Here is an 11,349-nt window from a genome sequence, read left to right on the forward strand (position 1 = left end):
TCAGCATTGTATTGTACCGCAGTATAATGCAATGACTCCTTGTATTCTCAGCTGTCCCTGAAGCTCTACTCGTGCCCCAGGACCCGATATCTCGCCAACACGTGTGATAACGAAATGATATTTACACGTAAGAGGAGAGAGAGAGAGAGAGATATCCCAACCCACCCAAGTTATCACTCTATTTGAGGGTGAGCAATAACTCAGCATCAATCCTAACAAAGGTGATCATCACACCTTTCTGGGGAACAACAGACGACCCCCAACTAAGCACGGTCTTGTTATCCCTGGTTGTGAGATAACAACATAAAACCTATAATATCTCCGTTTGTATAATCCGCATCTCGATGAAAAGGCATTATAGCGGATGTATTATATATCTATGTTTAGCAGACGTGGGTGAGAAACTCAATTCAGAATTTCACAGAGAAGCATAATTCTGAGAAATATTTGTGGAATGTTGCTCCGCTCTACTCGCGGTGATAGTAATTCTCCAATATATTTGTGGACTGCTGAATAGCGGCAAGAGAGGCAATATTAATATAATAGGCCCACTCCTGTTGCCTGGTGTAGGTGTCTTCCGTGTTCTGTTGCCTGGTGTAGGTGTCTTCCATGTTCTGTTGCCTGGTGTAGGTGTCTTCCATGTTCTGTTGCCTGGTGTAGGTGTCTTCCAAGTTCTGTTGCCTGGTGTAGGTGTCTTCCATGTTCTGTTGCCTGGTGTAGGTGTCTTCCATGTTCTGTTGCCTGGTGTAGGTGTCTTCCATGTTCTGTTGCCTGGTGTAGGTGTCTTCCATGTTCTGTTGCCTGGTGTAGGTGTCTTCCATGTTCTGTTGCCTGGTGTAGGTGTCTTCCATGTTCTGTTGCCTGGTGTAGGTGTCTTCCATGTTCTGTTGCCTGGTGTAGGTGTCTTCCATGTTCTGTTGCCTGGTGTAGGTGTCTTCCATGTTCTGTTGCCTGGTGTAGGTGTCTTCCATTTCCTGTTGCCTGGTGTAGGTGTCTTCCATCTTCTCCCTTGTTGCGTAGTGTCCATAATGATATGATCAAGGTTGCTCTAAGTACAGTACGGAGCCCCGACGCTGTGGGATGGAGCCCCGACGCTGTGGGATGGAGCCCCGACGCGTGGGATGGAGCTCCAAAGCGTGGGATGGAACCCTGACGCGGTGGGATGCAGGTGGTGAAGGGAAGAGGACCAGCAGTCTATATGTAGAAGTTGTGTGGGACAGAATAGGCGGTCAAACGAATAAGTATATTTTTATAACCTTAAACATACATTATAATTTCGATATTTTATTTACAAACAAAAATCAGAATATATATAATTCTGATAAGACCTTAAAGCACTTCGATAAAGATTTCTTCAAGGACCTACACAAACACGTGTGAAATATGAGCTGTTCTATAGATTCCTCCTTTCAATCCGTCTTGTGGCTGACCGCGGCCGGGTAGCCAGAAATTGGGTGTTGGAACTAAGACTTCGGGTAAGAAAAGCCATGAAAGTCAGACCTGAACTTGGTCTTCAGTTCACAAACAGACGAGAGATGTGTGATTACCGAGACGCTGGAAGCAAAACTTGAGGGGGGCCCGGAGTGCCATTCGTAAGAAACTCGGAGTCCGCAGTCCCGACCGTGAAAATAAAGTCACTGAACTAGCAGAATCAACGATATCGAATCCCGATTGCTGAGAAAAAGTTTGGCGTTAAGGAGCACTGCATTAGGGCGTCGCAGGAATAGGAAACACGGTAAATTCCTGGACACTGTAAACGATATCGGAGAAGTATTGATCCTCCAAGATATCTGGGATGATAATCGAACCTGCTGAATGTTAACGAGGAGCAGGGAGATGAGGTAAGCACTTGCAGCCAGAGTAAGATATCAGCATTAAACACAAAAAACAGCATTCTGAGGGATATGACAGAGAAGGCAGTTGATCGTGTCTTCTGAGGTGAGGCTCTCACTGGTGTGTCCAGTGGTGCGGCTCCCACAGGGGTGGTGTCCAGTGGTGGGGCTCCCACAGGGGTGGTGTCCAGTGGTGAGGCTCCCACTCGGGTGTCCAGAGGGAACCTCACCAGTATAAGTGACTTCGAGACTCAGGTTACTGAGATCTAACACGGTGATCTGACCGTCATGTCACCGTGGGAGCCAGTTACTCACCGTTGAGGTGGTGATCTCACCGTGGGAGCCAGTTACTCACCGTTGAGGTGGTGATCTCACGGTGGGAGTCAGTTACTCAGCGTGGGACCCTTCGCCTAGTAAATATTAGATAGGGTAATAATTTAACTGTAATAATCCCATAACCCTTTGTGGTGTCACTCGGTGATGGTGGCGATGGAGTTTACACTTAATCTGTTCACTTTAAAGTTTTAAAACTTCATTTGAAATAAAAACTTAAGATTAATTACTATTTATATAATTTAACACTTGGAATCATTATGCATTATTCAAATAAATAATGTATTCTCTGACTTCCCTTCTCTTTTCACACATTTTTTACTACATAGTAAATATGAATTATTTAAAAAAGCTTATCAACAAAGAACAAAGCCGCTGTCTATTGGGGGTAGGTAGATAGCCAGAGGGTATCTTCTGGTGTACGGAGCTTAGCTGCCAGTTCCCCCATAAATACCTGTGGAACTGTACATTTGAGATTGAGGAGAACAGCGATAACCTGACCTCTACTCTAGAGGTCAGGTTATATGCCTTTCCATTGGAGACTTTCAGCGCCGTGGAGAGGGGGGACCTGCTGCCTGGGTAACAGCTTCTCCCCCGAATCAACCTACCCTGGCTTTGCGCCCTGGTGAGGCCACTCCAGACCACCAACCAGAGCCCAACTCCATAGTCTCCTGAGACTGATGGATGCCTACTACTACTACTACTACTACTACTACTACTACTACTACTACTACTACTACTACTACTACTACTACTACTATTACTACTACTACTCTAGAGAGAGGTTCCAGCAGCTAGACTTGACCGTCCCAGGTCAGGTGGGGGGACTCTGTCAGATTTATCCCCCACCTCTCTATCAAACTTAGTCTCAGAGATTTTGGCGGGTGAACTTGTAAGGTGACGTATATTGTGATTTCAACTTAGGCGTTGTGTGATGTCCAGGGACAGTCAGTCGTAGGTGCTCTAAGTGTCTTGTGTGGTGACTCAAATTGTGTATTAATGTTGACATTCGAATATCAGGTGATATGGTTGAATTATGATATCCATATGAGTAAATATACAATGGAAAATATATATAATTGATTAACCCACTTATTAAATTGCCTTTAATTGTGATCCCTAGGAGTTGGATTTTCTATGATATATTGCAAGCTAGAGTGGAGAGCTCTCTGAAGTTTACTGGCTTAGGATTATGACAAAGATTCTTGGTCATACGAGTACATGCTTACAGTTGATACACGATAACAGCAGATATGTTGTTGTGCAGACAAGTTCCATTCCTTGTCTTATATATGATTAACTTGAACGGATTGTGGCAGCAACCTTCTATCCTTCTACTATACTGCTACTCTTACTTTAAACTCTTCTACTTTCCTCCTTGATCTCATTCTTTCCCTCTCATTCTAAACTTTCCCTTTCCGACAACTTTCCACAGAGGCCTGACAGCTGAGTGGACAGCGCTTCGGATTCGTAGTCCTGAGGTTCCAGGTTCAATCCCCGGTGGAGGTGGAAACAAATGGGCAGATTTTGTTTCACCCTGATGCCCTTGTTACCTAGCAGTAAATAGGTGCCTGGAAGTTAGACAGCTGCTACAGGCTGCTTCCTGGGGGTGTGTAACAAAAAAGAAGGCCTGGTCGAGGACCGGGCCGCGGGGACGCTAAACCCCGAAATCATCTCAAGACAATCGACTTGAGAATGGTCCAGGACGGACCGAAACGTCGTCGTTCCTTCAACTTCTAGTGTGTGGTCTGGTCAACATCTCAAGATAACCTCAAGATATAACCTTCCAATGACCACTCAATCTCCCTTCCACCTCTTTACCTCCCTCCCCATTTTTTCTTTTCCTTCACCCTTCAATTCCGATACGTTACAAAGAGTCAGTATATCAACAAGTTGAGGTCTGATGTGCCTCTCCTACGGAATATTTTACGGGGGGTCACTATAGCCCGTGCTACATGGAAATTTTGCTTACAGTAGCTGAATCTAAAACAACAACAAAAAACGGAGTATTTTTTCATTATGATCTCGCAGTGGGTTGAAAAACATGATGCTAAGTCCGCAGTAACGAGAGTCTAGTGGGGAAGGGGGTAGGGGGTTAGGTTAATGTTTTTGAAGGTCCCTAGCTTCCCTCTCTTTGAAGACTATTGATGCATCAGTAATGTGCAACGAGTGTGGCCATGACTCTGTCGTTTGATGTTTCACTGAAAACAAGGTGTCAAAGGCCATTTTTTTTTGTTCCATAAATCATTCATATGATTCAGTCTTACCGATGGATATTGGATTTTTATATTATATGCAAATTTTTTGTTATGTTGTCAATAACTTTGGCACTTAGAATGATTCCTTATCCCTGCCGGGTAGTCCCTCAAGTTACAGCTCCGCTCCTGTCCCAGGTAAGTCCACTACGGGCTCACCATAGCCCGTGCTACTTGGAACTTTTTGTTCCCAGTAGCTGAATCTTAAACAACAACAACAACATTAATGCTCAATTCGGCTGTGCTCAACCACAGCCGAATGGTTGAGCACGTCAGCCAGCTGTTCATCACCATAGCTGGTTGGTACCTCACTTGGTAAGTGAGTACCTGAAGAAAAAGAAAGAGACGCATTCAGAGAGATAATGTCGAGCTGCAGGAATATGTGACAAGTGAGATCCCCCACGACTGGGTCTTGGGACTATTGCTGTTCTTAATTTACGTGAATGACCGACCAGTTGGCCTCACCTCCTACATGTCAAAGTTTGCAGATGACGCAAAACTAATTAGGAACGATAAAACCAATTAAGACTGAAAAAAAAATACAAAAGGACCTTGACAAACTCCAGGAGTGAACAAACAAATGGTCGCTAGAATTCAATCCTAACCAGAGTAAATTAATGAACATGAGAAAGGGAGAATGGAAAGCAGGAAGTACTAACACAATAAGGGAAAGCCAACTACAAGAATCGGTAGTTATTTAAGAACAATTATAATTATTTGAGAGTGGATACGATTCCAACATCGGCATCATAAGGGAAGCTGGTAGGAGAACATTGGTAAAAGCTGGAAACTGAAATGAGTTGCAGAAATGAAAGGAAGGAAGGAATTATCAGGGGAAAGCCCCAAGTCATCACGACTATATAGCACTTGAAAGGGGACGGGATAAGGTTTTGGGATGGGACGGGGGGAAAGGAATAGTGCTCAACTACGTTATTGGACGGTCGGGGATTGAACGCCGACCTGCATGAAGCAAGACCGTCGCTCTACCGTCCAGCCCAAATGTAAGGAAATACTCGCAGCCTTTACAAGTCGTCAACAATAGGAATGCAAAGAAATAAGTTATGGAAACCACCTCCATTCCCAACTAGAGTAAGATTCAACAAAGGTTTCGAACTCCAGAATAGTTAAATAATAACTCAACAAGGACAACAGGGTTAGTAGGTTGGGCATAAAGAGCTAGACCTCATTTTCCTTTAGCCACTAATAAGTAACCACCAATAGGCAAACACATATGATTCTATCCAAAAGCCCATAAAAGTTGAATGCCCCAAAAAAGCTCTCGTAAACTAACCTAAATATTACGAGAAGTAAATGTGATATTACAGGAAATATACAAGTGCCATACGAGTTAAAAACCTCTTCAAATCTTTGTAAACAAACATTCTCTCTTACAGGTATTGTTTAATCAACACATTTAGTCTGAAAACGTACTTAACACCGTTGAAATCATTGAAAAAAAAAGGTCTATAACAAAAATTTGGTTGCCTAAACACTGTTTCTGGTGAAATTTGGAATATCTCGGTTCTTCTACAAGACGCAACTTTTGGACGAGAGTAATGAAAAATCTGTCGAAATCTTTGCAAAACTGTTGTTACGTGTGATAGCGCCAGGAGCTAGGGTCGGCAGCCAATAGCGACAGTTACACGCAGACAATGTAAACTGTCTTGTTTAGAAGCGTTTTACTACAGCCATAAATTATAATAAGCAAAGGTAATGCCACTCACCAGAATATAATGTTGCAGAGTCACACATGCATCATTGATATTTGTTGAATACTGTTGACGTAGCTCGGCATAAAGTGACATATTCCTGCAGCTCGACATATTCCTGCAGCTCGACATATTCCTGCAGCACGACATATTCCTGCAGCTCGACATATTCCTGCAGCTCGACATATTCCTGCAGCTCGACATATTCCTGCAGCTCGACATATTCCTGCAGCACGACATATTCCTGCAGCTCGACATATTCCTGCAGCTCGACATATTCCTGCAGCTCGACATATTCCTGCAGCTCGACATATTCCTGCAGCTCGACATATTCCTGCAGCTCGACATATTCCTGCAGCTCGACATATTCCTGCAGCTCGACATATTCCTGCAGCTCGACATATTCCTGCAGCTCGACATATTCCTGCAGCTCGACATATTCCTGCAGCTCGACATATTCCTGCAGCCCGACATATTCCTGCAGCTCGACATATTCCTGCAGCTCGACATATTCCTGCAGCTCGACATATTCCTGCAGCCCGACATATTCCTGCAGCTCGACATATTCCTGCAGCACGACATATTCCTGCAGCTCGACATATTCCTGCAGCCCGACATATTCCTGCAGCCCGACATATTCCTGCAGCTCGACATATTCCTGCAGCTCGACATAAAGTGACATTTACGTAGTCATTTACACAATCGACTTGAGAATGGTCCAGGACGGACCGAAACGTCGTCGTCCCTTCAACTTCTAGTGTGTGGTCTGGTCAACATAAAGTGACATTATTCATGCTTCACCAAGCTGACGTAGCTCGGCATAAAGTGACATTATTCATACTTCACCAAGCTGGAGTTACAGAGATATTAGGTTAATTACACAACTGCTAGAACAAACTGTTGCTCGCTTTATTTCATGTCCGGAAATTACCTCTGTCATGTGATGATAATTAACAAAATATACTCTTCAAAAGCGTCATCGTATATCAAAAGTGAAATGAATTTTAATTGCAACATCCCATTTTTTTTTAGTGAAGCGGATGTTAATCGTGTTGAAGTTTGAGTGTGTGTGTTTGAGTGTGAGTGCATGTGTGAGTGTATACTCATCTATTTGGTGAGTGTGTGTGTATTAACTTACATAGTTGTACTCACCTAGTTGTTGAGCTTCGGCTCTTTCATCTTTCCTCTCAACTGTGAATCGAGAGGCAAGAGGGGACCTGCTGCACAGGTTCCTGAGCCTATTGGGCTGTATTATATCTGCATCTGAAACTGTTCGTGGATTCTGCAAACATTCTTTCTTATGACTCTTTGGCTCATTTGAGTATTCCCTTAGGTATCATGTCTGTCATAGCATAGATCCATAGATCTATGACACTTCTCGAGGACAGTATTGACACTTCCCCTCTTCACTTTTGCTCTATGTTTTCTGCGTAATAGGTATTCTTTCACTTTAATAATATTTCCGTAACCTTAACCTATTTTTTTCAACTTTGTTTGCTGTGTGGCATGGTGTGAAACGTTATTAAATGTGCACGTCAATCTCTACATTTAATGTGCATTAAATCTGGCAGTTATTAAATGTGCAGGTCACCGATCCATTATCCTTTAGTCATCCAATTGCAGAAACTGAATTGAAATTGAAATTGAAATAACTTTACTAAGGTATCAGTACAACGTGTTTATATATAAATAGACACATCACAAAAAATCAACATATTACAAAACATTCTGAGTGATAAACGTATACATTTCTTCCTTTACACACGCAGTAAGTCACCAGACGTGCACACAAATACTCTTATTATTAATGTGCAAAGCGACGCTTTACTTGTGCACACAATAACGTCGGTAGTTTGGTACCATCAGGATCGTCGTTCTTTTCGAGGAATTCAATTTGTTCGTCTGGGAATTTGCGGTGAAATTCCTGGTCGTGGTACTCTTTTCTTCAGTGTGGTGAGGTCAGTGTAGGAGTTCATGGAGGTGGCGAGGACATTCATGGCGGGTACGGGTGTTTGTTGACGTCTTTCGTGCTGATTATCCGGTTACATTTGTGGCTCAGTTGTCGTCTGGTGTTTGCGTTGTTGTTGTTGAACTTGCTGTGCGCAATGTAGAGAACATAGACGGCTCGTTTGTCGTTGTTGGTCGCAAGGCCATTCTCGTCAACGTCGGTGTCGCCTCCTGGTGTCGGTTGTCGGAGTTACCGGTGGTCCGTCGTCGTCTTCAGATGTGGTGATGTCGATGTTGGGACGGGCAGCCAGGGTGGGTGGTGTCCCTGCTCCCAGACTGGTTGTGGGGCCGGCAGCAGCTGGAGGAGCTGGAAGAGGGTCACCGGGTACCGTCACCGTCGGCAGTCCATGTGCAGTGAGCAGCCAGTTGATGGTATGGACGTACAGTTCCAATCGCAGAACTCTGGTTAACTAGATAAGATTTAGCTTCCCACCCATAGCTAAGACTCTCCAGGTATTCAGTTAACATTTATTATTTTCTCTAACACCTTTGGAAGTATACATGGTAGCGATATTGGCTTGTTGTTTTGCATTTCTTGTGCGCATGTTTGTGGCTGTGTGCATCGTGAGCATGCGTGATAAGCATGCCCGCGACATTAAAGCCCGTTCATTGGTACTCTCGAAGTCATCAGTAACTAAAGACACCTAAGCGGCGCATGAAAGTATTGAGGGTGATTATCACCCAAAATAATCCAAGGAAGTCTCTCCTCTAAACGCATTTGTACCAGAGCAACAGACATATCCCTCGCCCACCATAACAATGGGAGATAACGTGTTATCGTACATTGAGAATAGTGACACCTAACCACAGTAGAAACATAGCGAGTGAAAACTATCATGAGTATTAGACATGTAATTTCCCGTTTTCTATCTTATGGTATATTTAAACTTGCCACTTATAATAAAGACGGTGTGTGTAATATAGTTTTCGCCACGACGGGTAATTTCATAGAACAAGATTTGTGGTAGAGAGGCGCACGAGCACGCGCACCTTGCCGGTGGCCAGGGGGCTAGATTCACGAAGCAGTTAAGCAAGCACTTACGAACCTGCACATCTTTTCTCAATCTTTGGCGGCTTTGTTTACAATTATTAAACAGTTAATGAGCTCCGAAGCATCAGAAGGCTGTTTATAATAATAATAATAACAGTCGATTGGGAAGTTTTCATAATTGTAAAATATTTAATAAATGTAACCAAAGCCGTCAAAGATTGAGGAAAGATGTACACGTTCGTAAGTACCTGCGTAACTGCTTCGTGAATCTGGCTCCTGATGTTCCCGCGTTCAAGAGCGAGACGCTATCTAGCGGCGACAATGGACACGCCTGTGGGAACTCAGCATCTGTTTACTGGAAAATATATTTTGGAGAGTGCGTCACGGAAATTACTGTTTACTGAAGGGCGTCACATAAAACAGTTTGCAAGAGTGCGTCACTGAAACACAGTTTGCATGAGGCGATGCGTCACAATAACGTGGCTGAAGTTGACAAATCAACACACTAGAAAATGAAGGGACGACGACTTTTCTGTCCGTCCTGAACCATTCTCAATCGACTTGAGAATGGTCCAGGACGGACCGAAATGTTGTCGTCCCTTCATTTTCTAGTGTGTGGCTTGGTCAACACAGTTTGCATGAGGCGATACGGTAAAAAAACAGTTTTGCAGAAGTGCGTTATGTAAAAACGGTTTGTAAGAATGCGTCACACAAAACACAGTTCACTAGAATACAGAAGGCCAAACGAATTTATAGACTACATTTTGCAAAAACAGTTACGTAGAGAGCATGTCACCAAACTGTTAGAAAGAGCGTATCATGCAAAACAGTTTAGTAAGACACATCAAGGGGAAACAATTTAAAAACATTTTTCCAGTTTACTACACTATACGCGCTAATTGTGTTGTTAATTTAATATAATTGAGCTCTGACCTTAGCACTTGAAACAAGTACAATGAAACTAAACACTGCTGAATTTTACAGTTTTTTCTCTTTACGTTACTAACATTAAAATTTTTAGGTGGATTACTAGTGTTTATTTCAGAGAAAATTAAACAGAACGAGACACCAAATCATCTACCCTTAAACCACCTAGATAGTTATCTAGATATTTGTGATGGCCCGAAAGCTCATTGCGGTTACATAAATAGTTTATTTGTAAACTGGCAAATGAATCTTTGTACTAAACTTAGAATATTCTTAAGTTAAAACTTTATTGTATTATAAAGCGTTGGTTTTAAAATATGAAAAGTATATGCTGAACTCTTTTTCTTTGAAAGGGTCTGAAGAATTAGTTTTTTAGTAAATTAAATTCTTAGGGATATGCAAATAGTTTTTAAATTTCATATTTCACATATATGACAATAATACATGGTATTAACGGTATGAACGTAACCAAACGTAATAAAACCTAAACATGTATAAAAAGTAGATAATGGCACTAATTACGTATTGGTTTTAGAGTAATTAATCCCAGTGGATCTCCGGCTGCCCTGAGGACAGGTTGCTATTCTAACCAAGCCAAGTCTTATGCAAACTAGCCTAACTTTTCCTAAACTAACCTAACCTAACCTAATTTATCCTGATCTAAACTAGCCTAACTTAACCTAAAGAATCTAGCTGTACCAAAGCTACCCTAATTAGCTAACTATAATTAGCCATAAAAGTCAATTAAGAAATATTTTGGGTTGTAATGAAGATTTTAAAAAACGAGAGAGAGAACTACCTCAGCCGGCAAATGCAAAGGGGTGAGGTTAAGGGGGGGGGGGAGGAAAGAAGCCAGAGCATTAGTCACGGAACTATAATTTGCAAAGCGAAGCGACACAGCTGTGCGTGTGTTGGGTACACTGGTATAGTTGCCTCTGGTGTGTTGTACTATACACCTACAGCCAGCCACTTCAGTCTTCATTATTGTACGCGTGAACACCTTCGGCATATCCACTTACACAAGAAGTTTATATATCAATGCTTTATTAGCACTCCTGAAGTCCAGTGGGTTCACTTGTGCTGGGGTTTAGACCTGCGGGGCAAATAAACACTGGAACCGGTTGGTTCAAGTTCAAGTATGTTTATTGAGACAAGAAAGAAATGCATCTCAAAGGGATAGAGTAACCTAGGCTATTTCTACCTCCGAACCGGTTGGATTATTCGACGCCATGTGTGAGTGTTGTGTATTCACCTTCCCGGACCAACCGGGCTGTGGTGGGTATGTGGGCCTGCGG

General features: G+C 42.8%; 2 protein-coding genes across 2 annotated transcripts; both read right to left on the reverse strand.

The window, feature by feature from the left end:
• Positions 1–467: 467 nt before the first annotated feature.
• LOC138372482 (ookinete surface protein PIMMS43-like) lies at positions 468–1,001 on the reverse strand. Its single transcript, XM_069337951.1, has one exon. It carries the CDS (start codon positions 999–1,001, stop codon positions 468–470), a length of 534 nt encoding a protein of 177 aa, XP_069194052.1.
• Positions 1,002–6,175: 5,174 nt separating this feature from the next.
• Positions 6,176–6,811, reverse strand: LOC138372483 (glutamate-rich protein 6B-like). Its single transcript, XM_069337952.1, has one exon. It carries the CDS (start codon positions 6,809–6,811, stop codon positions 6,176–6,178), a length of 636 nt encoding a protein of 211 aa, XP_069194053.1.
• Positions 6,812–11,349: the final 4,538 nt, after the last annotated feature.

This window comes from Procambarus clarkii, chromosome 39 (genome assembly GCF_040958095.1).
Source record: "Procambarus clarkii isolate CNS0578487 chromosome 39, FALCON_Pclarkii_2.0, whole genome shotgun sequence".
NCBI lineage: Eukaryota > Metazoa > Arthropoda > Malacostraca > Decapoda > Cambaridae > Procambarus > Procambarus clarkii.

Excerpts from the sequence above, each read along its gene's own strand:
- LOC138372482 (XM_069337951.1), bottom strand. The coding sequence starts at position 1,001 with ATGGAAGACACCTACACCAGGCAACAGGAAATGGAAGACACCTACACC.
- LOC138372483 (XM_069337952.1), bottom strand. The coding sequence starts at position 6,811 with ATGTCACTTTATGTCGAGCTGCAGGAATATGTCGAGCTGCAGGAATAT.